The 27066-nt window shown below is 48.8% G+C and overlaps 1 protein-coding gene across 4 annotated transcripts in view; it reads left to right on the top strand.

Annotated features, from left to right (window-relative positions):
• Window positions 1–13278, top strand: part of TDRD7 (tudor domain containing 7) — a 117929-nt gene extending 104651 nt beyond the window's left edge. For all 4 annotated transcript variants that reach the window (XM_045021099.1, XM_045021100.1, XM_045021096.1 and 1 more), the window contains exons 15-17: window positions 834–1333; window positions 3163–3323; window positions 12769–13278. In XM_045021099.1, coding sequence (XP_044877034.1) covers window positions 834–1333; window positions 3163–3323; window positions 12769–12989 — 882 coding nt within the window. In that variant the 3' untranslated portion in view covers window positions 12990–13278. The remainder of the gene's footprint in view (window positions 1–833; window positions 1334–3162; window positions 3324–12768) is intronic.
• The last annotated feature ends 13788 nt before the right edge of the window (window positions 13279–27066 follow it).

Genomic DNA, 27066 nt, shown 5'->3' with positions numbered 1-27066 from the left:
GCGACATAAGTGGGGGCACATGACAAAATACAGTACGGTGCCTCCCCATAACTGTTCAGAAAGGCTCCCACATACCTTATCAGAGAATGATTGCAGCCAACCCATACCATGTTCTCTGTTTAGCTGTTGCATGTAAGGATTCACTTATAATGAATACAAATATAATTTTTTTTAATTAACATGTTGAGCTAGCACTAAATACAAACTTCTAACTTTCTGCAGTCTGGCTTTTAGGCAGGGGGTCTGAAAAACTGAGACTCAAAATGAGACCTTTAAGATCAATTTTTATTTGTTTAGAACTCAAACTAACAGATTTACTTGAAAATGCTTAACTCTGAGATTGTATTGTAAATTTGGGTCAGACAAACATTTTCCATACAAAACTCAGAGGTTGAACTCTTGCAGTAAGTGCAAAATGGAGTCCAACCTAGGGTGACCAGATGTCCTGATTTTATAGGGACAGTCCTGATTTTTGGGTCTTTTTCTTATATAGGCTCCTATTACCCCCTCCACCCCCGTCCCGATTTTTCACATTTGCTGGCTGGTCACCCTAGCCCAACCTCAACCATGGTGTTGCTACTACTCTTCCATATTGAGCAGTTCGCTGTACTTGCCATTTTCAGCCATTGTGAATACCTTTGTCCACATATTTTGTTAGCTTTACCTTAGCAATAAACTATTTGTGCCAAGTCTTTGAAAATATTTTTATTTCAAAATAGATTAATATAACCATTCCAGTTTTTCCTCCTGTAAAAGGCTTTAATCTTGGGTCATACAAAATTAAAGATGCAGATGCGTTTAATAATAGTTTACTTTATTTCTTCCCTTTAAAGGTTGCTAAACTGGATGACTCAAAGGGAATTGCATATATTTACTTGTTTACTCCCAAGAACTTTCCAGACCCTGATCGGAGCATCAATCGGCAGATCACTAATGCAGACTTGTGGAAGCATCAGAAAGATGTCTTCTTGAGTGTTGCACCCAGTGGCGCTAGTCCTATAAAAGGGAAAAGTGATACTATCCTTGCTCCAGAATTAATTGGCTTAGGCCTCAAGAAAAGCCTCATGGGGTCAATCAAGCCTGCTCCAGAACCCAGCAGTGTGGTGCCTACTCTTGACATGCCACCTCCTCTACCCTTACCGAAACCTGGTGAGCACATGGATGTCTACATTTCAGTGGCCTGCCACCCTGGTCACTTTGTCGTCCAGCCTTGGCAAGAGATCCACAACCTAGAAGTCCTCATGGAAGAAATGATTCTGTACTACAGCGTGGCAGAGGAGAGACCCATTGCCGTTAAGAAGAACAATCTGTATGCTGCTAAAGTGGAAAATAAGTAAGCAGATGCTTTCATAAAAGATGTGTATTATCTTGAGGCAGGCTGTTGTCTGCGGTGATTCTTGCAGGGTCCAAATGCCCACCACTAGCACTAGAGATATGCACAGAGAAATCTTAATTGGTGCTCAATGTTCTCAGAGTTAGATTAATGCAAATTATGCATTTCTAGGTAATTGGTCTCATTTCAGTTGACAAGGGAAAGTGTCCACGTTTCAGATTGTCAGTAATCTGAGACCAAGGGAGGCGAACGAGGTTATAGACTCTACTTGTCTCCAGGTCACAATTAGAACACAATGATTGAAACCCTGCTTCTCTTCCTGCTGTACCTGATGTGACACTCTGTTTAGCCACAGGTCTGTCAATCAAGCACTTTTTTGCCAGCAGTAAATTTACATGCAAATTATTTGCCCTTTGGTTGCTAGTTATTTATCATTGTGAGTATAAGATTTTTTCATCATAACTGTTTCCATCAAATGGCTATTTTAATTTAGCTATACCATACAAAACTCTGTTTAAAGTAGTAGCGTTGCACACAATTACCATCTGAGCATTTAAAAGGCAGGTAAGAGTGGAAGAACAATTCATACAGATTCTACTATTGTTCCAAAATACATGTTGGAGAGCCTTCAAAAGCCATCTTGTACATGTGCCTAGAGCTCTCGTGATGGGTTCATTTTCATTCATCAGTCAGAAATCTTTCTGCCTTGTTGTTTCATCCAGGTCATTCCCCTTCTACTGGCTCCCCCTTTTCAACCTCATACTTGTTTTTCCCTTTTAGGGCCCTTTGTGACTTGCCTGTATCCTAGCTATTAGGCACGTTAAAGCTTTTTACGTAAGTCCCATTGATGTTCATTGAAACTTACCCAGTCACTTTTTGAAAAAATGTGACTTAAACATTTAAGTACTTCTAAAAATTTTACCCATCATTTCCTGTATGACATAAAGCAGTCAGTGCCCATCCATGCTGCTCGAACAGTTTAACTGTTGTTGTACATGAGGGTTCTTCCATGCTGTCTCCTTTGCATTCCTGTGCTGCCCCAGGGAGAGGGCAGGGCAGTGACCCTGGGCACCCTGGGAGTGCTGATTGGCTAACGGGGGGGGGGTTTGCTCTGCCACTCAGTGGGGGTCACCAAAAACATGCTCCACTCTGGCCAGCAAAACAGCCTGACACTCCTGCCCAGGGAGCTCCTTGTAAATGTCTGCAAAGCCTCTGCTTTGTCATTCAAATCACTCCTTAAAATTCACTTCTGCCGTGATATCACTATAACATTTTGATACTAGCTAGGTAATGTGTGTACTTGTTTCTTAGAACCAATCAACATTTTTCAGATTTTCCTGCCTGGAAAAATGGGGTTTTCTACTACATTTTTCGATAGAAAATTGTAAAACTATTTTTCAAATTTATTTTTCAGTTTTTGGATTTGGATCTTTTCTATTCCTCCTCCATATTTTTTCTTTTAAATTCCAAACCAAAAAAGAAAGGGGTAGATGGTGTTCATTTCTTTCCTCCCCAAACACTCGCTTTACCATGTTTTTCTATTCTCTCTTCCCTCTTTTTCCAGTGAGGGGAGGGAGGAGGGGGACTCCAGAAATTATAAAATAATTCTTATTTCATGTTTGCCATTTTGTTTGTAGCTGTTAGTCCCAGAATATTAGAGAGGCAGGGTGGGTGAGGTAATATCTTTTACTGGATCAACTTCTGTTGGTGAAAGAGACAAGACTTTTTGAACCACACACAGCTATTTTGTTTGCATTCAGTTTATGTGACTCATACTCTCAATCCACCCTTTGTTTTCTTTTTTCACTTTTTTTTTAAATACCATGTAGGTGGCACAGGGTGTTAATAAAAGGAATTCTGACAAATGGGTTGGTATCAGTATATGAGTTGGACTATGGTAAACATGAGCTTGTCAGCATCAGAAAAGTACAGCCTCTAGTGGACATGTTCAGAAAACTACCATTTCAAGCTATAACAGCTCAGCTTGCAGGTAGGTCACAAGTATTTGTAATTTTGTTGGATAAAATTTTCTAAACAATAGAAGGGCATAAGGAGGGAAGAATATTGGCATGTAAAGCTATGAGGATAGTGGCATAATCTACACTTAACATTTTATAGTAAGCATTTTGCAAATTTACAAAATAGTGAATAGAATTGTTTTCATTGTTTTTATTCCACCCTTCATCTTTGTACAAGAGAGGTTAGTAATTCAATTTTATTACCACTGTTTAAAAAAAAAAAAACTCGAATGGGAGAGAATTTGTATTAACCACATATTACAAAACTGAAAGGCACCTTAATTTAACTTTCTCAGCAGCCACATTCCAAGCAATATGAAATGTGAGGCGGATGAAATAGTAGTCCTGTAAGTGACTTCTAGAAGGGCGAGTGGGAGAAGGGAAATAAAGTTTGTTTTCAGGTCATTTGATGTAGTGAGAGAGCCATGTTTATATACTGCAAAGTTTGTGCTCTCATTGTCCATTATACTCTCATAAACATCTTTTTAAAATCTGAGCAGGGGAGAAGGGCAGACTCTGGATTTGTGGAGGTCCAACAATGATTTTTGTGCCCTGCCTAAATGTAGTTTATTTAGGTGAATTTTAATTTTCTTTTTTTCCCCTCTGGTTGTTGATCTCTGGCATCTAGAGTATTCAGTAATATTGCTATTTTCTCAGTAACTGTCCAACCCATTCTTCTCCACCAATTTAGAAGTACAGAACTTCTTCAGGGAAGCACAACTAATGCATGAGTGGAAATAAATAACATTTGCTTCCCTAAAAGTGGAATGTGTTACTTTTTCCTTTCCACCTTTTCCTTTCCATTTCCAACTCATCCGATAACCCTCACCACTTTCTCACTATTTGCTTCATTACAGTTGCTTCTTTCTCCTCCACTGTGTTTGAACCGTAGTGGCCCAGACTTTCAGCTGTGCCTAGTATGGATTGGGTGCAATCAGGCACAAAGGTGCAGTTTTTGGGTGCCCAGTCATAGAGCTGGTTCTCCACTGGTCTGTTCTCTCACGTAGCCTAGGGTGGCCTTGAGACTGCTCTAAACCAGGCCTGCACAACATGCGGCCCACGGGTGCTCACTGTGTGGCCCACAGGGGGTGAGTAGGCGAGTGGGCGGGCAGTGGCGGGGGGCAGGTGAGCCGGCGGCGGGGAAGGGGGTCTGAGGAGACAAGCTGCAAGTTGGTGGCTGACCTGTTCTACTGATCTGGTCTGGCTCTCATCCCCTCTCCAAGGGCTGCAGCTGTCTGGAGGTGCCTGCCTTCCATACCTTCCTCAGTCACACCTCCTTCATTCAACAGGGCAATTGATTACAAAGTTGGGGGAAGATCTTATTCTACTTCTAGCAAAAAGACGTTTTTCTTTTACCTTAGGGGCCCACTATAACATATTACCATGGTTCAATACCACTGTTTTGGTGGGGCAGCTCTGGGAAAGGAGAGTTTGTTTCTGCGGGGCAGGCGGTGCTGGGTGGAGTATTTCAGGGGGGCTGGGCAGCACTGGAGGAGTGTTGTGTTTCGGGGGGGGGCTTGGCAGCGCTGGGGGGGGCCGGGGGAGGGGGTTCAGCCCTGAGCTGTTTTTCTTTGGAGTAATATGGCCTTCGCCGCTTTTAAGAGTTGTGCAGGCCTGCTCTAAACTTTACTCCAGCTGGCTATGCTGCTAAGGGGCTGAAGTGCCCATAGGGTTATTGTTGGAATGCAGCAGCACTCTGGCCATTCCCTAGTTTTGGGATTGTGTATGATCCAGTTGAACATGTCCCTACGGTATCCAAGAATTCTTCTGGCATTGAGGAATTTACTCGGTAGATAGTACGCCTGCTCTGTGCGGCCAAAGCAGGAGCTGACTATCTAGGTCAATATTTCCTTTCCTCTCATTCTTCAACAGTTACTCTTTTCTCTGTTGTGCTCTCTCATGCAATACTGTCTCTTTGCTCTGTGTTCTGTTCTGTCCCTTTTGCATCCCACATTACCCTCTTGTTTCCATGCACCATAACTCTCCTCTGTTCCCGTCTTCTACTGTTTTCTACCCCAAACCTTTCATGTATCTTCTGTTAGTGGAACAAGGCATTCACTATAAGAGTGGGAGATGGGTTCCCTTTCCTTTGTCCTCTATATTGCTCCTCCTGTCCCTCAGAGAGAGGTGATTATGTCTGTTAATATGGGCAGTGCAGCACGCTTCTTCTTACTGGCTCTTTTTGATCAATTATATGCTGAGCTGGCTTTCCTTACAACCAGAGATTGTACTGGCAGCTCAGCACAGGAGCCAGCTCAGCTGCAGGGAGACAACTGTTGGCCTGGAGGGAGCTCACAGTAGCCTTGTTGTTTGCTGGGCATCTGCCTAGTTTGGGGTGAGGGACCACATCCATGCCTCAAAAAGTGGGCAGATCTTGATCTTTGCAGCCCGTGGCAGGTCCAGGTTGTGGCATAGTATATGAATTACTTGAGACTTACAGGTCAGTCACGACAAACTTCTACTAATAGTAGCTCATTTAAATTTTGAAGTCACTGTTAAGCTACAAACTTTCAAAATGCAAGCTGAGATGAGCTTAAGTAGTTGGAGGTCTCCAAACTTATTGAGTATGAGGAATGTCGTACTAGGCTTCATGGGCCACAAAGTGTAGCTCTGGTGACCTGCAGAGATTTCATAAAAAATAAGCTGCTAATGTGCTGAACTCATCAACGGCGGTGAAAGGGGTTGGGACAGTCAGCAGGTAACCAGTCTACACTAATACTTTTAGGGTGGCTTCTTCCCCATCTCATCACCTGAAAGCTAGGTTCATTGTGCTGAATGCCACTGAATGCATCATTGCTGAATACTACTGCTCATCTCCTCTGCACTGTGGAGCCACCTTGGGGTTCAGACAAGTGGCAGACATCTTATTAGATGGTGTGGTTTTAGGGATGGAAATAAACTTACATTCAGAATATGTTTACAATTTTGCAAATACTAAAATACAAGGCTGCTGTAGGACATAGCACGAGCTGGAGGAGGATCAATGGTATAAGGGGCCCCACCAAGCCTACCCACCTCCCTTCAGTTTTTGCTGCCCATGATGGCTGCTGGAACTTACCTCATTGTTCAGGCAATCTCACCTAGTGGTTTTCTTCTCCTTTTTTTTGTGTATATAGTTATTGTAGTTTTTGTTAGTTTGATAGTAGCACTAGTAGTTATTCTGTTTTGGATGCCTCCACACTTAGCTGGCAAGGCTTGTCCACTCCCCTGTGCTGGGGCATGCCTCGGTCACCAGGCTTCAAGCCCTGTGCTTCCTGCAGCAGATCGATGCCATTGGGCAACCCGCACTTGAGCTGTGTTAAGTGCTTTGGGGAAGCTCACAGGAAGGACCATTGCCAGATCTGCAGGGACTTAAAACCCCGCACCCCAAAAGACTAGGCAGTGAGATTGAGGGTCCTTCTCATGAAGGCAGCCCTGAGACCAGCATTGGAGCCACTCTCGGACTCCCCACCAAGCACCTCAGCTTCAGGGTGGATTTCTGCCAGTCAAGAATCCCAGCACAGGTCCTCCTGGTGCTTACGGTGCCGCCTCTTAGGCACTGGTGAGGAGAAGAGTCATTCCCTGGTGCCAAAAGAAAGCAGGCAAGAGGATCGGGATAGAGCGGCCCGATGCGGGTCTCGCACTCTCTCTCCAGCACCACAGCAGCTACCTGTGTCAGCCCCGGCACCCATGGCAGCTCTGCATACTCTGGCATGGGAAGTACCATCTCCAGCAGGCAGTGTACCGAGCAGTTCATGGTACATGGCCTCATCCTGGAGGCATTTGCAGCTGCTAGAGACTTGCTCACATTGCCTGTGCCAGGGTCCCCAGAGGTCCAGGACTCGGCACTGCCAGTTCCAATGAGCAGCAGAGAGCCCTCCCCCAGACTTCACATGGCACCATGAGCAATCTGTGGGGAAAACCCTCTCTGATCGCCTCGGACTTCTCCGCAGCACCTGTCACTGTCACTGGGACGCCTAGATTCAGCCCTGGCTCCCAGCTTTAGCCCTGCAGGGGCAGGCGGGCTCTGACACACATCCCAGCTTCAGCCCATGGCAGCATGCTCCCCCTCCTCTCCCCTGCAGCACAGGGGCTTGAGGCTTCAGACCCACAGCGGCACCGGGGCTCGGGGATATAGTACAGGGCTCAGGATTGCAGCCCCGCAGCTCCTGGCGGCTGCCCCGCCAGGGCTCGGGGCTTTAGCCCTCTGGCTGTTGCCTAGAGGGGACATTCGGGCACGAGACTTCAGCCTGGGGACCCCGCAGACCCCTTGAAAGGGCTCACAACCCCCTAGTTGAGAACCGCTGGCCTATGGAACTGTGGGGACCAACACCCATTCAGTGGGCTTTCTGGAACCTGTCTCGAGGCACTCGTACTCTGTGGCCTTGGAAAGGAGGGTGTCTCTGGTACTGCGCTAAGAGACACCAGACCCAGACTCCAGTGCCAAACCTCAGAACAGGTTCACAGGTCTCATTCGAGACAGAGGAAGGGGCAGAGGCCCCTCAACCAGATTTAGCCTCCTCCTCTTCCCCAGATGAGGCGCTGGTGTGTATCGGTGCATCACCACCCCAAGGTGACCACAATGCTCACCAGGACTTATTAAAGCAGATGGCCTGGAACTTGATATTCAAGCCAAGGTGCTCAAAGAAGTGACACACAGCCTGTTAGACATCTTGTCAAGGGTGGGTCCCTCGAGTGACTCTGCCCCTTAACAAGGCAATCATGGATCCAGTTAAGGTGCTATGGCAGACCCCTGCTTCTCTCTGCCTACAGCTAAACACAGAGTGAAAATACTTGTGCCAGCTAAAGGATATGAATTTCTGTGTTCTCACTGTCCTCCAGGATCCCTAGTGGTGGCAGCCACCATCAGGGTCAAATGCCCAAGGCAAATGACCCCAAAAGCTGGACTTGTTTGGCAGGAAAAGTCTATTCAGTGGGTGGGCTATAGCTTTGTATAGCAAACCTAGCTTTGCTAGGTTGCTATGATTTTAATATGTGGGAGGTGATGCAAAAATTTAAGGACATGCTTCCCCAAGATGCCAATAGGAGTTGTCTTCACTTGTTGAAGGAGGGAAGACAGTAGGCTGGGTCTCCCTGCAGGCAGGCTTAGACTCGGGCAATTCTGCGGCCAGATCAATGGCCACTGCTGTTACCATGTGCAGGAGCTCGTGGGTATACTCCTTGGGGTTGCCACAAGAGGTGCAGCAAACCCTCCAGGACCTCCCATTCAAAGGGTCCTTGTTCGTTTCAGAGCAAACAGATGCCAAATTGCACAGACTTAAGGACTCTTGAGGCAACCCTGAAATTTCTGGGTCTGTATAAACCATCATCCAGAAGATCCTACAGGCCTCAGCAGACTGGATGCTATTTTGCACGGCCTCCCAGACAGGACCAGTGGAGGATGAAAAACAAGGGGTTTGGGTTTAGATCCTCCTCCTCAGGGCCCTATGCATTCTTCCCCTAGACATACAGGCACCTTGAAGCACTCGTTTTGACAAGACACTCAAGGATGACATTTCAATCCCCTCAATTCTGGATCCAGTTTCCCTTTGTTTTCCAGCCAACTTTCCCTCTTCCTCAGCGCCTGGAAACATATTACCTCAGACCGTTGGGTTCTAAACACAATAGAATTAGGTTACACCTACCAATTTTTGTCCACTGCACCTTTCCACCCATCCTCCCTTGTCTCTCTTCAGGGACCCTTCTCATGAGCAACTATCGGAACAAGAAGTCCAATCTCTCCTTTGTGTGGGAGCCGTGGAAGAGGTTCTGTACCATCTATGAGGAAAGGGGTTTTATTCCCATTACTTCCTAATCTCAGAAGCTTAAAGGCAGGATGGGGGCTCAGACCAATCCTAGACATGTGGCAGCTCAAATGCTATCTCAAGAGATTAAAGTTATGCTTGGTTTCCTGGGCTTCCATTATTCCTTCGCTGGGTCTAGAGCATTGGCATGCTGCCCTTGACCTAAAAGACACGTACTTCCACATATTGATTTTTCCAAAGCCACAGAAGGTCCCTAAGATTTGTGAACCAGACTCATTAACAATATGTAGTTCTGTCATTCAGGCTGTTGGACGCCTCATTGGTCTTCACCAAATGTATGGCAGTAGTAATGGCCTTCCTCAGGAGAAAAGGAGTTCTTCGCTGAGTGATTGCTCAGGTGTATTCCACTATAGGTGTGCGTGCTCGCCACGTGCACCAGTGCCGGAAGTTTTTCCCTTAGCAGTATCTGCAGTGGGGGAGCCCCTCTGCAACCCCTGGACTGGCACCGACATATCGCGCTTTAAAGGGGGCTGCGCGCTCCACCTACCCTCAGTTCCTTCTTGCCGCCAGTGAAGGTAGTCGGAACTTGCTCCAGCCTTGGCTGCAGCATTATAGCCTTACTGGTATCCAGTTTCCCTGAAAAGTTCTTTGCTGAACTTTCTCTCGCGAATGCCTGGCTCGGGGCATGCCCCATGGCCCAGGCTTCAAGTCGTGCAGCTCCTGTCGCAACTCTATGCCCAGAAGCGATCTACACAGTCAGAGTCTTCGCTGTCTGGGCGAGGCTCACATTAGTGAGAAGTGTAAAATTTGCCGCTCCTTCAAGCTGTGAACAAAGGAGGAGCGTGAGATCCGACTCTGAGCTCTCCTCATGGAGTCGCATTGGCCCCGGCACCAGAGCATCGAGCCGACCCTGCGCCCGGCACCTACATCTCAGATCTCTCCAGGCCTGGCTGGCCACGGCATATTCACCCTTATGACATCATCTGGACATGGTACTTACCATTCCACCTGAAGTTCTTGACTCACTGACTTGGTGGTTGAACCTGTGTAGGAGTACCTTTTTTGAGACCCCAACCATCCATATATCTGGTCTCCGACACCTTGGTGCTGGGTTGGGGAGCCCCCCTAGAGCATCTCAGGATTCAAGGCCTGTGGTCTCAAGAAGAGCGATCTTTCCGTATCAATAACAGAGCACTCCAGGCAGTCCCCTTGGTCTATCAGGCATTCGTAACTCACACTGCAGACAAGGCAGTTTCAGTTCTCACGGAAAATACAACCACAATGTACTACATCAACAGGCAGAGCAGATGCATTATAGAATCATAGACTTTACGGTCAGAAGGGACCATTATGATCATCTAGTCTGACCTCCTGCACAACGCAGGCCACAGAATCTCACCCACCCACTCCTGTGTCAAATCCCTAACCTATGTCTGAGCTATTGAAGTCCTCAAATCGTGGTTTAAAGACTTCAAGGTGCAGAGAATCCTCCAGCAAGTGACTGTGCCCCCACGCTGCAGAGGAAGGTGGAAAAACCCCCAGGGCCTCTGCCAATCTGCCCTGGAGGAAAATTCCTTCCCGACCCCAAATATGATGATCAGCTAAACCCTGAGCATGTGGGCAAGATTCACCAGCCAGCACCCAGGAAAGAATTCTCTGTAGTAACTCAGATCCCCCCGCATCTAACATCCCATCACAGACCATTGGGCATCTTTACTGCTTAGTCTTGAAGCCAGATACATCTCTTGCCCCCATTACTCCCCTTGGAAGGCTGTTCCAGAACTTCACTCCTCTGATTAGAAACCTTCATCTAATTTCAAGTCTAAACTTCCTGATCAGTTTATATCCATTTGTCCACACTGGTAGTGAGCTTAAATAATTCCTCTTCCTCCCTGATGTTTATCCCTCTGATATATTTATAGAGGGCAATCATTCTCTCCCCCCCCCGTCCCCCCCATACCAGGAGGCAATCCGACAGTGGGAGTTCTGCATTACACACTCAATCTACCTAGTAGCATCTTACCTGCTGGGTACACAGAGCCAATTTGTGGATCGCCTCAGCAGGTCCTTTTCCATTCTCCACGAGTAGTGCCTTCCCTCCCCTTACAGACCTGTTCTCTACTCATAACAATAGGAAATGCCATCACTTTTCCTCCGTTCAGGGCCGTAGCCCAGTGTCCCTTACACATGCCTTCCTGTTGGCATGGATGACTCACCTGTATTGTGCCTCCCCCCCCACCCCCATTCCACTAATTCACAAGTTTCTGTCAAAGATCAAGCAGGACTGAGCACGTGTCATCCTTGTAGCCCCGACACGACCTAGACAGCACTGGTTCACCACCCTCTTACGCCTTTCAGTAGAGCCTCCAATGTGGCTCCCATTATATCCACTGGCAACATGCTGACTGTTGCACTTCCCCTGGAAAGTGGTCTTTTTAGTGGCCATCACTTAGGCCAGGAGGGTTTCGGAGAGCCGAGCCCTCACATTGAAACCTCTGTATACAATCTTCTTCAGAGATAAGGTACAGCTGTGCCCACATCCAAAGTTCCTCCCAAATGTGGTCTCACAATTCCACTGCAGTCAAGCAATTTTTCTACCCTAAGCCACATGCATATAGAGAAGAACAGTGCCTACACTCCTTGGATGTCAGACGGGCCCTGGCGTTTTATATTCAGAGGTCCAAACTATTCTGCAGATTGACTCAGCTGTTGGTAACGATAGCTGAGAGGATGAAGGGGCACCCCATCTCCATCCAGAGGATTTCATCTCGCATTACCTCATGTATCTGGGTATGTTACGAACTCACGGGAGTCCCTCTTCCACCTAACCTGACTGCTCACTCCACAAGATTTCAGCCCTTTTTCGGCTGCTTTCCTAGCTCAAGCCCCTATTCAAGATACCTGCAGAGCAGCAACCTGATTCTTGATGCACACGTTCTCAGTGCACTATACCATTACCCAACAGGCCAGAGACGATGCCAACGTCAGCCGCGCAGTGTTGCAGTCAGCTTGTATTTGAACTCTGCGCCCACTTCCTGTGCAACTGCTTGAGTCACCTACATTGGAATGGGCATGTGCAAGCACTCGAAGAACCAAAAACACTTACTAAACTTTCTGTAATTGTTGTTCTTTGAGATGTGTTGCACATGTCCCTTCTGAGTCCTGCCCGCCACCCCCTCTGTTGGAGTTGTCGATAAGAAGAACTGAAGGGGTATGGGCTGGGTGTGACCCTTATACTGGCACTATCAGCATCCAGCACCACTGGCACTGGAGTAAACCTGACAGATACCACTAAGGGGGAAAAAAAAAATTCCAGCAACTGTGCTCGGGGCATGCACACACCTACATTGGAATGGATGTGTGCAACACATCTCGAAGAACAACAGTTACAGAAAGGTTAGTAACTGTTTCTCTTTCACAATGCAACACAATTGATAATCCTTACTTGGGAGGCTACAATAGCCACTGAAACAAGAGTAAGGATTTAAATGTTTTTACAGAGCTCTGTTAGCTTCATTTTCTTTCATAGCACTACTTGGAGTGTCTTCTACTTCCTCCCATGTAGAATTACTAAGCATCTCGGGTTTGGGAGTGTGAGTGTGTGTGTGTGTGTGTGTGTCACTTAAATCAGTCTTTTCTTTAAATGACCTTATTTGCTTTATATTTTTTCTAGGAGTGAAATGTGAGCAGTGGTCAGAAGAGGCATCAATAGTGTTTCGAAACCATGTAGAGAAGAAACCTCTGGTGGCACTGATACAAGCAGTTAATGAAAGCACAAGCTCTTGGGATCGAAAAATAGTGACCTACTTAGTGGACACTGCACTACCCGATACTGATATATGGATTCATGACTTCATGTCTCGATATTTTGTGGCGCTTTCAAAGGTTAATTAATCACTGCTTCTGAAAGTATAGCAACTAATTCAGATTCTTTAGCAATAAAAAATGTAGCAGGCTTTTAAAGAGATTGAACTGATCTTACATGGCCTTGAATATATGAATGCGATAGGTTTGAAAAATCTGATGCCTGTGTTCTGTGAAAAGATTTAACAGAAGTTTGTTTTCTTTGAATTGACTTTCAGAGAACTTGCACTTTTACTAGTGTAGTGTTAGAATGTTAGGGTGAAAATACATATTAAGTAAAATGTTATTTATCAATAAAAATTATTGGTGACTTGTTTTATTTTCTTGCTGGACTCTTTTTTTTCATTCTTAAACTTAATGGAGTTTGAGGCTGGTCAAAATTTGAGTTTATTTACAAGCTGTTAATTTCTGCTTCACAGCTATTACCCCTCCTTAACGAACACAAACATCACATCTGAACTGATTCCTCACTTGATAGTTTCAGAAATATCATATCCCTGAATGCAGAATATAAGAATTATGCTTCTGACACCTCTGTGCAAAAACAAGTACAACAACCTACATTTGTCCTGACAGCTGAAAATACTGGCCATTGTGAATGCTGCAAACACCTTGCTTTTGCATTTGGGTGAAGAAAATGCATTTCAACAATCTAATTTTTTTTCTTCTTACTTAAAAACAAAACCCCAAAAAACCAGCAGCTTTTGCAGTCTGCTCAGATGGTCTGTCTGTTCTTTATGGGTAGGACCCCTCTCCCCAGCCTGCTTTTTTCACTCTATTCTTGCTGCCTTCTTTGGATTTAGGACACTCAAATTCTCATGAGAATGATTTCCATTAAGTGCACCTTAGTCTCAAGTTAGATCTGTGGTTTTGGTGTGTTCCCAGCTGAGTCTCCAGTTTTCATGTGTACCACTGACTAGCTTGGGCTGATCCTTCTGACATTTGCTGTGGGGGAGAATTTACCATCCCTCTTAGGGAACAATAAATACAGCCTGGGTTCAGATCACTGTAAATGGATATGTCCTTTCTTGACCCTAGAGGATATTTAAGAGATTTTCTCAAAGCCTCAGTCCTTCACCTCCTGCTACAGGTACATCAGACACCTCACACCCCCTATGCATGCAAGGGAAGGTGTAGCAGAAGCCCATCCAGCTCTAGAGACCTGAAAGGATTCAGAGATATGTACTTCATCTGCTTGTGGTATCTGATATGCTGAAGGGAAATGAGCCGAGTCTTCATGTAGAGACACTAATTTAAGGCTTCGTGGGCCGGTAATGCATTTGAATGTTTTTTAGAAGGTCGCTCTACAAGTCTATAATATAGAACCAAACTACTGTTATATGTAAAGTAAACAAGGTTTTCAGAATCTTTCAGAAGCTTTATTTAAAATTAAATTTAAATGCAGATCTTATCAGTTTAGTGTGATCCTTGCCCTGGCTTTTCCTTGCTGAGTTTTCCAATGTCTGGTGGCACCTATTTAGATACTTTAAGCTGCACACGGGCTTCTGAGTGATCAGTTGATAACCGGTTGGCAGGAGGTCAGCGGCTGGAACCCCAGATCGGCAGCTGAGGTGAGTGGAGCTGGCGGCTGGTAGGGCTGAGCAGGGCCGGAGGCCTGGACCCTGTCTGGCAGGGGCCTGCGCTGGAAGCAAGGTGAGTGGGGCTGCGGCGGGGACCCTGGCTGGCAAGGGGCCAGCAGTCGGAACCCCAGAGCAGCTGTGGGCTGACCACCACCGTTCTGGGGTTTCCACCACCGGCTCCTGCCAGCTGGGGTCTCAACCTGCCGCCAGCCTGGGGTTCCTGCCGCCAGGGCAGCAGCAGCGGGTGCTGAGTGGGGCTGCAGCGGGGGGACCCCGGTTGGTAAGGGTCCAGCAGCGGGAACCCCAGAGCGGCGGCAGGCTGAGCAGCTCGGCCCACCCTGTGTGCCATGAAAAATCAGCACGCGTGCCACAGGTTGCCAACCTCTGGTCTAATCTTTCCAAGTAGAAAGAAATCTGGTCGGTCATCACTTCACCAGCCTAGAGACTCACTCACAGCAAACATTAATTGAGCCTCACTGTAAGCTCTGAGACAGCAGCTTGTCCATGGGTTACCTAGCTAGTCAGCAGCAGAGCTCATTGGTCCTTGTGCCCAATCCCCTGCGCCGACCACTGGACCTTCATCTCTCTTTAACAGTTCAACAGTGGTAGCTTGGGCTTTCATTGTGTGGCAGTGCCCTTGCCATGGCCAGATATTCAGAGGTATCCTCCTAGTGCTTGTGGCCTTCCTTCCCCAGTGCGAGGTGGATGGGTGCCTTAGCATTGTCATCTGAGCTGTGCCATGGATCTTCCAAATCTCCCTTTGCCGTAGGCAGGTTAGAGAACCAGCAAAAGAGCCTTTGCCTCAAAATGCATGTTCTGTCCTTTCACATTCCAGCAGATGGGATAGTGTCACTAATAGATGTTTGGTAAATACATAATCTGCACCCATCTATTAGTGACACTATCCTATCTGCTATTCACCTGTCTGGCTTGTTCTGTTCCAGTTTACACACTAAACTTCGCAATTATGCTGCTTAATCTGCCCCAGATCAAAAAAAAGCAGTCAGCCATTACTTTTCCTCATTCACCCTCCCCACCCATCCCTACCTTACACAGTGCTAGGGCCCTACTATATTCAGGGCCATGAAAAATGTGTTGGAGACCATGAAATCTGGTCTTGTGTGTGCTTTTACCCTATGCTATACAGATTTCACAGGGGAGACCAGCATTTCTCAAATTGGGGTCCTGACCCAAAAGGGAGTTGCAGGGGGCTCACAAAGTTACTGGAAGGCAGTGCCATGGTATGATGTTGTCACGCTTCTGTGCTGCCTTCAGAGCTGTTGGCCGTGTGGCCAGCTGTGAAGGCAGCGCTGCACCAGCAGCGCAGAAGTAAGGCTGGTAATGCCAGGCCGTGCCATCCTTCCATCTGTACAGCTGCTGGCTGGGACCCCAGCTCTGCAGGGAGCAGTGCAGAAGTAAGGGTGGTTCTGCCTTCAGAGCTGGGCTCCCAGCCAGCAGCTGCCACTCTCCAGCTGCCCAGCTCTGAAGGCAGAGCCGCCACCAGGAGCAGCGCAGAAATTAGTAGCACTACCACCCCATTTCCCCCCCCCCCTCCGCGCACACACACAAAATAACCTTGTGACCCTCCCACAACCCCTCTTTGGGTCAGGACCCTACAGTTGAACCACTGGGAAAATTCAGATTTAAATAGCTGAAATCATGAAATTTACTATTTTAAAAATCCTATGACTGTGAAATGGGTTGGGCCCTATGCATTGCGAAGAGAGCTCTCGAACAACAAAATCAGGACTCTTGTGGGGGGAGGGGTTGCAGGGAGATAAAACCACAGAGTTATTTCAAAGGTGCACTGATCCTGCCTACTCTGCTGGAGCACCAGGTGAAGTTGGAGTTGTCCAAGGAAAATGGCTAAAATTGGTGAGCTTCATATCAGTCTCCTGGAGCTTGGATGAAAAATGCAATTATGGCTTGATCAGACAGTGCCAAAGTAGAACCCATTATTCCAGACCCTACATGCATGTGGGTGAGCCAAAATGTGTCAACGGGGTGTGGAGGGTGGTACGTCCTACTTCTCCGAGAACATCTTTTGTAACAAGCCTTGGACCTTCCCATGAGGCCACTTCTGCTGTAGATGGGGTCACTGGTGTTTCAAGGTAAGCAGTGTGTGTTTGTTTTATTATTGATATTATTGTGAAAGTGAGAGCATTAGCTAGGGGCAGATTTCTTGGCAGACTTGCTCTTAAGCACATAAGAAAGGCCCTTCTGACAGTGGCCAATGCCAGGTGCCCCAGAGGGAATGAACAGAACAGGTCATTGTCAAGTGATCCATCCCCTGTTGCCCATTCCCAGCTTCTGGCAATCAGAGGCTAGGGCCACCATCCCTGTCCATCCTGGCTAGTAGCCATTGATGAACCTGTCCTCCATGAATGTATCTAGTTCTTTTTTGAACCCTGTTATAGTCTTGGCCTTCACAACATCCTCTGGCAAGGAGTTCTACAGGTTGACTGGGTGTTGTGTGAAGAAATACTTCCTTTTATTTATTTTAAACCTGCTGCCTATTAATTTCATTTGGTGACACCCCCCCCCCCCAGTTCTTGTGTTTATGAGAAGGAGTAAACAACATTTCCTTATCTGCTTTCTCTACACCAGTCATGATTTTATAGACCTCGATCAGATCTCCCCTTAGCCGTCTCTTTTTCTAAGCTCAAAGAGCAAATGTACTAGAACTTTGCTGTTGGGAGTTGGGTCAGGTTAGCATGGGGGTGAGAGTGGGATTTGTTGGTAGATGGTGGTGCAACTAACAGCATCCCAAAACAGGAGGGCAAGGGACTTGTATCTGGTAGTCTCTCTCTGCTGGCCTGATCAGTTCAGTGTATCCCAACTCACTGTCCTAACCTGTACCTACAAGGTGTCATGCTTGTGTGGTGTATGTACGGAAGACAAATTCAAAATTACAAATGTTGGGAATTCTGTTATCAAAGCATGTCTGCCAAGCAGGCCTACAGATTGAGTGCTTGCTCAGGTCAATTCCATGTTAGGTGTGTGCGTGCCCACGTGTATGGCTGCTGGATATTTTTCCCTTAGTGGTATCCATTGAGCTCACCCCAGTGCCCCCTGGAGCCCTGTGCTCATGTGCCAGTATAAGGGGTGCCATCGGCCCTATGCCCTCAGTTCCTTTCCAGTGCCTGGGACAGTTTCTGGAATGACTTCTCTCTTATGCTCGCAAGTGTTCCTAGTAGTTTTTTAATTCTGTTATTCTTGTATTAGGAATTCATTAAGTTGCAATAGATAGTGGTCCCAGCATGGGATGTTGTCCCAGCGACAGCGCATGCCCCAGTCCCCAGGTTTCAAACATGTGCCACCTGCCATACGCCCATGCCAGTGAATGACCTGTATGGGAGCTGCTTACAGTGCCTCGGGGAAGCCCACATTAAAGGGAGGTGTAAAATCTGCAGGGGCTTCAGGCCACGCACACAGAAAGGACAGGGACATTTGTTCAAAGGCTCTATTAATGGATGCGGCGCTTAGACCAGCCTTGGAGCCATCCCACTCCGATTGGGCACCGAGCACTTCAGCCTCATAGGGAGTGCCCTCGACCACCGTGCTTTCCTCGGCGCTGTTCGCCATCACTAGTGCTGAGGACATAGTACAAGAAACCCATAACACAAGAACTAGAGATCACTAAATGAAGTTAATAGGCAGCAGGTTTAAAACAAACAATAGGAAGTATTTCTTCACACAACACAGTCAACCCGTGGAACTCCTTGCCAGAGGATGTTGTGAAGGCCAAGACTATAACAGGGTTCAAAAAAGAACTAGATAAGTTCATGGAGGACAGGTCCATCAATGGCTACTAGCCAGGATGGGCAGGGATGGTGTCCCTGGCCTCTGTTTGCCAGAAGCTGGGAATGGGCAATGGGCTGGATCACTTGATTGCCTGTTCTAGTCATTCCCCAGGGGCACATGGCCTTGGTCACTGTCAGAAGACAGGATACTGGGCTAGATGGACCTTTGGTCTGACCCAGTCTGGCCATTCTGATGTGCTTAGGTGACACAAGTCTTGAACTCCTCTGACCTATGATACATTATATGCAGGTTGCACTATAATCAGAAACCAACTGCCATGCCTCACAATATGCACTATCTGGGTTCAGGAGAATAATAAAGTTGAGGATGTATTAATTTAACTCTTGTCTTTATTGTAATATCATAATAGGTTGTGGAAAAACAGTGCCCATCTAGGCCTGGTCCACACTAGGACTTTAATTCGAATTTAGCAGCGTTAATTCGAATTAACCGTGCACCCGTCCACACCATGAAGCTATTTAATTCGACATAGAGGGCTCTTTAGTTCGACTTCTGTACTCCTCCCCGACGAGGGGAGTAGCGCTAAATTCGACATGGCTATGTTGAATTAGGCTAGGTGTGGATGCAAATCGACCTTAGTAGCTCCGGGAGCTATCCCACAGAGCACCACTCTGTTGACGCTCTGGACAGCAGTCCGAGCTTGGATGCTCTGACCAGCCACACAGGAAATGCCCCGGGAAAATTTGAATTCCTTTTCCTGTCTGGCCACTTTGAATCTCATTTCCTGTGTGGACGTCGTGGCGAGCTCAGCAGCACTGGCAACGATGCAGAGCTCTCCAGCAGAGGAGTCCAGGGAATCTCAGACTAGAAAGAGGGCCCCAGCATGGACTGACCAGGAAGTCTTGGATCTCATTTCTGTGTGGGGCGATGAGTCTGTGCTTTCGGAGCTGCGCTTCAACAAACGGAATGCAAAGACCTACGAGAAGGTCTCCAAAGCCATGGCACTCAGAGGATACAGCCGGGATACAATGCAGTACCGCGTGAAAGTCAAGGAACTGAGACAAGGCTACCAAAAAATCAGAACGGCAAATGGACGCTCCGGAACCCAGCCCCAGACATGCCAGTTCTACGAGGCACTGCATGCCATTCTCGGTGGGTCTGCCACCACTGCCCCACCAGTGTCCGTGGACTCTGAGGATGGGATACTGTCGACGGACTGTTCCTCGGAGATGTTCGCAGATGGGGAAGATGAGGAGGACGAGGCAGTCGACAGCGCTTACAACGCTGATTTCCCCAACAGCCAGGATCTATTCATCACCCTCACTGAGATCCCCTACCAACCCTCCACAGCCGTTAACCCGGACCCTGAATCAGGGGAAGGATCAGTCTGTAAGTGCTTTAAACATGTTAACATTTATTTTTAATGGAGCAGGAATAGTTACTAGTTGAAAAGAAGGTCAATATATATGGGGATGGAACAGAAATCCTCTTGGGAGATCTCCGAGAAGCTCTCCTGGAGGTAATCGAAAAGCCTCCACATGAGGTTCCTGGGGAGAGCTGCCTTATTGGGTGCTCCAAAGTAGCACACTTTTCCGTGCCAGGCTATCATCAGGTACTCCGGGAACATTGCCTCCGTGAGCCTGGCAGCATAGGCCCCTGGTTTGTGCTGGCTTTCACGCAGCATGCGCTCTCTATCTGCCTCAGTGACCTTCCTCTGGGGGATCTCGCTCGGAGACTCCTGCATTTAATTACAGTAATTTGTGTACTATTAGTATTGGGAGTGCTTCGCTGTTCCTTTGCATAACAATGAGCGTCACTTTACAGCCATATGGTGGAGGCTGCAGAGTGGCAGCATACAGGGATCTTTCCCAGGGAACAGATGCGAGGGGGTGCAACAGGGGCAGAGTTTATGCTTTCAGGATTGCCTGCAGCAAGAGGACAGTGGTATACATTGACTTTTAAGCAGCCAAAAGTTTTTGGCTTACCATGCCTGGCTGCTCCACGGATTCTGCTGTCCTGCCCCGCTTGTCTGCTCTGCAGTGCAATCCCCCAGGCAATGAAAGCGAATTCTGAAAATTCGAACTTTCCCTGAGTGAGTGCTGTGCATGGTCTTGTTCACAGAGACTGACTAGACTATGTTTCTTCTTTGCAAAACTGTATCTTTATAAGGAAGTCAATCCCTTTTTCCCATCACACAGCTGCAACTGGATCCCGACCTGCTCCAGCATGCCTCTCACAGAGGCTGGCGCAGATTAGGCGGCGCAAGAAAAAGACACGGGACGAGATGTTCACAGAACTTATGGGCTGCTCCCGAGCCGAGGCGGCCCAGCAGAGCCAGTGGAGGGAGAACCTCTCTCAGCAGCAGCGCTCACACAGCGAACGGGAGGACAGATGGTGTCTGGAGGACCAGCAGGCGACTCAAACGCTGCTTGGACTAATGAGGGAGCAAACAGACATGCTCAGGCGCCTTGTGGATGTTCTGCAGGACCGCAGGCAGGAGGACAGAGCCCCCCTGCACTGTATCTGCAACCGCCCTCCCCCGCCACAAAGTCCCATACCCCCCTCACCCAAAATAACAAGAAGGAGGTGTGCCGGGGCCGTGAAAACTGTCACTCCACCCCAGCAGAGTGCTCAAGTACCAAAAAGTCTCATTCGCTAAATTTTGAGAAGTCCTTCCCTTCCTGGATCACCCAAGCCCAAATCCCAGTTTTGTCCCCTCACTGTGTAGTTGATTATTAAAAATAGTTTGCTGTTCATTACTGTTTCCGTCATGTTCATGTGAAGCGGGGGGAGGGGTTTGGTAATTGCATAGGACGGTCACCATTACCTGGGTACAGACACGGGGGCAGGATCTACAGCAGGTCACACACACAGTGCAGTCACTAGGCACCCTGGTCAGTCTGGGAGGTGTTTTTCATGTTCTGTGCATAGGCGGCAGGTGCCCTGCTCCAGCTATATTTGGAGCTGGGTCTCTCCCCCGGCCCTGCCTGGATCGGGCCCTGGCCCCCACGGGTCTCCCCCCGCCCCGCCGTGCTGCGTACCTGCCTGGCAGTAGAGCGGCTCCCCACAGAAATGCTGTCTGGTGCCCCAGGGTCCTAGCGTCTGCCATACACAAATGGCAAGGCAGGCTGCCCTTACCCTGCCCTTCCACCATAGCCCTGAGCCTCTCCAATGCCCCAAACCCTCAGCCCCAGCCAGAGCCCTCATCCCCCTACACCTCCTCCCCCTTCCCACACACCCCTCACCCCTTCCTATGCCCCCACCCCCAGCCCAGAGCATGCACCCCTCACCCCTTCCTTCACACCCACCTGTAAACGTCCTGCCCCCAGTCCTCCCCCGCCACAAGGCCACATAGCCCCCGCACACAGAGTCCCGAAAAGGAGGGATGGCAGGCTTCGTTGAAACAACCAGTCCGGCAGTGCAGACCGCTCTAGGGGCAGGAGCCTGTCATTCCTCGAGTTTAGAAGCGGTGTTAACATCACTGCACACCCTACCCACCACAGTCTGCGTCCCTGTTTCAACCCTTTAACGCAAATTCATTAGTAAAGAAAATGTTGTTAATTAACAATATTCCATTAACTTTATTTTTAAACGTGTGTTGGAAGGGGGGAAACGTGGTGAACAGGCTATGTAACCGCAAAAGAAAGTCAACAGTAACTGAAAGAGGGGCAGGTTCAGCTTCTCTGTAAAGAACCTGAACAGTCACAGGTTACACTGCTCGCTGAGGAACCTAGCTTTCAAAGCCTCCCAGATGCACAGCGCTTCCCGCTGGGCTCTTCTAATTGCACGGGTGTCTGGCTGAGCGTAATCAGCAGCCAGGCGATTTGCCTCAACCTCCCATCCCGCCATAAAGGTCTCCCCCTTGCTCTCACAGAGATTGTGGAGCACACAGCAAGCAGCAATAACAATGGGGATATTGGTTTCGCTGAGATCTGAGCGAGTCAGTAAGCTTCGCCATCTCCCCTTGAGATGTCCGAAAGCACACTCCACCACCATTCTGCACTTGTTCAGCTGGTAGTTGAAGAGTTCCTTGTCGCTGTTCAAGGCGCCTGTATAGGGCTTCATGAGCCAGGGCATTAGCGGGTAGGCTGGGTCCCCGAGGATCACTATAGGCATCTCCACATCCCCAACAGTTATTTTGTGGTCCAGGAAGAAACTACGTTCCTGCAGGCGTCTAAACAGACCAGAATTCCTGAAAACACGCGCGTCATGAACCTTGCCTGGCCACCCGGCGTTGATGTTGGTAAAGCGTCTCCTATGGTCCACCAGTGCTTGCAGCACCATTGAAAAGTAGCCCTTTCGGTTAATATACTGGCTGGCCTGGGGGGCTGGTCCCAGGATAGGGATGTGAGTCCCATCTATAGCCCCACCGCAGTTTGGGAATCCCATCGCGGCGAAGCCATCTATGACGACCTGGACGTTTCCCAGGGTCACTACCTTCAAGAGCAGTAGCTCAACGATTGTGTTGGCTACTTGCATCACAGCAACCCCCACGGTAGATTTGCCCACGCCAAAGTGGTTCGCTACTGACCGGTAGCTGTCTGGCATTGCAAGTTTCCAGAGGGCTATGGCCACTCGCTTCTGCACACTCAGGGCTGCTCGCATGCGGGTGTCCTTGCACTTCAGGGCAGGGGACAGCAAGTCACACAGTTCAAGGAAAGTGCCCTTACGCATCCTGAAGTTTCGCAGCCACTGTGATTCATCCCAGACCTGCAGCACTATGCGGTCCCACCAGTCCGTGCTTGTTTCCCGGGCCCAGAATCGCCGTCCCATAGCATGAACATGACCCATTGCCACCATGATCTCCACGGCGCAGTGTACCGTGCTTTCTGAGAGGTCTGTGCCACTCTCACACTTCATGTCCTCACCGTGCTGCCGGAGCCTCCTCGCCCGATTTCTCAGCATCTGACTGTTGAAGAGGTGTACGATAAGGTGCGAGGAGTTGACAACGGCCATAAGTGCAGCGATGATCGCAGCGGGCTCCATGATCGCAGTGGAGTGCTGTGGCGTCCGCGCTGTCACTAACAGGAAAAGTGCGCGAACTGATTTCCCGCCGGCGGGAGTGACGGTGGAATGCTGATAGTTACCCAAGACCACCCTCGACACAGTATTCCCCCCAGCATGCATTGGGGGAAATCCCAGAATTCCAATGGGCAGCGGGGAGTGCGGGAACTGTGGGATAGCTTCCCACAGTGCACCGCTTCCAATGTCGACGCTTGCCCCGTTAGTGTGGACTCACAAAGTCGAATTAGTGTCCTTACAGTGGACACACACATTCGACTTTGTAAGGTCGATTCTACAAATTCGACTTAAGTTGATTCAAACTACTCTTGTAGTGTAGACATACCCCTAGATTTTTGTCATGTGGGAATGGTCTGTAAGGTTTACACAAACCTTGTGATATTATAGCTTTAACTTGGCTGTCCTTAATATCTAAAGCAGCGATTGACTAGTCGATCCTAGTCTCAGTCTCCCATCTCATCCTGCTACCCCCTTCAGGATTGCAGTCAGGTAGGGGAGTACATCCTATCTACCCTGCCGCACTTTCAGCCAGAGGTGGTTATTTTCCAGCAGCAGAAATCGCTTTGATACAGTCGATTGTGTGTGTCCCCACTAAGCGCATTAAGTCGGTGGTGTGCGTCCACAGTAGCGAGGCGAGCGTCGATTTCCAGAGTGTTGTGCTGTGGGTAGCTATCCCACAGTTCCCGCAGTCTCTGCTGCCCATTGGAATTCTGGGTTGAGCTCCCAATGCCTGATGGGGCAAAAACAGTGTTGTGGGTGGTTCTGGGTACATGTCGTCAGTCCCCTCCCCCCCAACCCCCATGAAAGCAAGGGCAAAAAATAGTTTCTCACTTTTTTTCCTGGGTTACCCGTGCAGACGACATACTACGGCAAGCATGGAGCCCGCTCAGCTCACCATCACCATATGTCTCCTGGGTGCTGCTGGTAGACACGGTACTGCAGTGCTACACAGCACCATCCCCTTGCCTTGCCTTGCGGATGGCAGACGGTACAATACAACTGCTAACCATCGTCGTCCCTTGGGTGCTCCTAGCCAACCTCGGTTAGGTTGGTTGGGGGCACCTGGGCAGACTTGGGTGCTCCTGGACGGGCTTAGTGAGGTCGGTTGGGGGAATCTGGACAAAAATGGGAATGAATCCAGATCATTCTCTTCTTTAAGTTTTTATCTAATGGAGATTCAGTCCTGCCTGGAATATCATGCCAGCTGGAGGCTTCTGCCTCAGGCTGCTCTCCCAATTGGCAGCACCGCGCGGTCAGATCTACTCCAGCCTATCTCTTTCTCCCATGGCTCATGAAGCCTGGACCATAGTCAGGAGCTGTTCAACTATAGGCTGAGCAAGTGCAGAATGGTGGTAGAATGTGCATTTGGACGTTTAAAAGCGCGCTGGAGCTGTTTACTGACTCAGATAGACCTCAGCGAAACCAATATTCCCATTGTTATTACAGCTCGCTGTGCGCTCCACAATCTCTGTGAGAGTAAGGGGGGAGACGTTTATGGTGGGGTGGGAGATTGAGGCAAATCGCCTTGCTGCTGATTATGCACAGCCAGACACCAGGGCGGTTAGAAGAGCACAGCAGGGCGTGCTGTGCATCAGAGAAGCTTTGAAAACCAGTTTCATGACTGGCCAGGCTGTGGTGTGACAGTTCTGTTTGTTTCTCCTTGATGAAAACCCGCCCCCTTGGTTCACTCTACTTCCCTGTAAGCCAACCGCCCTCCCCTCCCGCCTTTGATCTCTGCTTGCAGAGGCAATAAAGTCATTTCAAATTCATGCATTCTTTATTAATTTGTCACACAAATGGGGAGATAACTGCCAAGGTAGCCCGGGAGGGGTGAGGGAGGAGGGAAGCACAGGGGTGGCATAGTTGTAGGGGCACCCCCTAGAATGGCATGCAGCTCATCATAGAAGTGGCATGTCTGTGGCTCTGACCCAGAGCGGCTGTTTGCCTCTCTGGTTCTTTAGTAAGCTTCATGCGGCACTGCTGTGGGTCCCTGTTATAACCTCTGTCCTTCATGTTCTTGGAGATTTTTTCAAATATTCCAGCAATTTATCTTCTGGAATGGAGTTCGGATAGCACGGATTCGTCTCCCCATACAGCGATCAGAGCCCGTACCTCCCGTTGGGTCCATGCTGGAGCTCTTTTGTGATTCTGGGACTCCATGGTCGCCTGTGCTGATCAGCTCACTATGCCGGCCAAACAGGAAATGAAATTCAAAAGTTTGTGGGGCTTTTCCTGTCTACCTGGCCAGTGCATCTGAGTTGAGAGTACTGTCCAGAGCAGTCACAATGGAGCACTCTGGGATAGCTCCCGGAGGCCAATACCATCAAATTGTGTCCACACTACCACAAATTCAACCCATCAGGGTCGATTTCAGCGCTAATCCCCTCGTCGGGGAGGAGTACAGAAATCGATTTTAAGAGCCCTTTAAGTTGCCAAAAATGGCTTAGTCGTGTGGACAGGTGCAGGGTTAAATCGATCTAATGCTGCTAAATTCGACCTAAACTCGTAGTGTAGACCAGGGCTTAGTACAGCTGCGATGCGGCTCTGTCCGAACCACAGGCTGCAATGCTGCTGTGGTAGACATGGCGCTGATTTGATGGATCCCTTCTCAGTGGGTGTTGTCGCCGCCTCCTTACACTTGAAACGTGCTTAAAGGAACAGGGAGGTGTTGAGGACCTAGGCTGGGCTGGGCTCACTGCCTTAAATTGCTGCCGGTCCTCTGGTCCTGAAAAGGAGTCAGCAGAAAACTGCCCATCACCCACTCCCTAACCTGGGCAGGAACGCGGCGCTGCTGCTTCTGCACAGAACAGTTCCAGCCAGGGCCGATGGGTGCTCCCTTGCCACACTACAGCTGGGGCGAAACCCCCCGGGCTCACCAGCTGCTGCGGTTCGGGGTGGGAATCCCCCTCAGTTCCCCAGCCGCGTCCGGCAGGGAGGGAATCCACAGCAGCTCAACAGGCGCTGGGGGAGGGGGGGAACCAACGTTGCCAGTCAAAGGAAGCCCCAGCTTGAGAACAGCTCTGAGTAAAGGAGCCGCCCCGCACCCATGCAGGACGCATCCCGCCGCATCCCACACAAAAGAGCAAGTTAGCCTAGCAGAGGCTGCAGGGGGTTCACAACAACAGTCACCTTGAAATGAAATACTCCAGGCTCCTGACTGGGCCTTGAAATACCATTAATGGAGCAGAGCCTGTTTCCAGGGCAAATCCTGGAGCTCCCAGCCAGGCAGGGGAAGGGAATCACTGATGCCTTCTCACTGCGAATTCCAACTGGTTTTGATGTTGGGTCATTCATTTTCATACCTGGAATAACACAATTCATTGGGTGAATTTGGGATGTTGACTGAGCCGTTCGGGGTGACATTAATGCTGAATAAGGAGAAGGGACTGGCAGGGAAGAGGCTACACTAACCTCAGGCAGGGGAGGGATAGTGCCTCTGCCTTCCCGCAGAAAATCCAGTCACTTCCTGGGGTGCTCAGCAAGGAGCGGGTGTGGCCGGGATGGTTATTACGTGGACAGCTGTGTGCGTGTGTTTGTACCATGGTGAGCTGTCCGTGTGGGACCGTCACAACCAGCGTGTCAGCAATAGTGTACCTGGGATACCTGTTGGTGCTAATGGACAGGGTTTGCACACCATGCACATATGCAGGGCGCATGACTGGCCAGGAGAGGTGGGTGTGTAAGGAACAGAGGCCAGGCCCAGGGGGGGCAGGGTTGTATCATTTTTGGTGGTGCCCAGA

This window comes from Mauremys mutica, chromosome 6 (assembly GCF_020497125.1).
Source record: "Mauremys mutica isolate MM-2020 ecotype Southern chromosome 6, ASM2049712v1, whole genome shotgun sequence".
Classification (NCBI taxonomy): Eukaryota; Metazoa; Chordata; order Testudines; family Geoemydidae; genus Mauremys; species Mauremys mutica.
The sequence above is the reverse complement of the archived record's forward strand: the minus strand, read 5'-3'. Positions and strand labels throughout refer to the sequence as shown.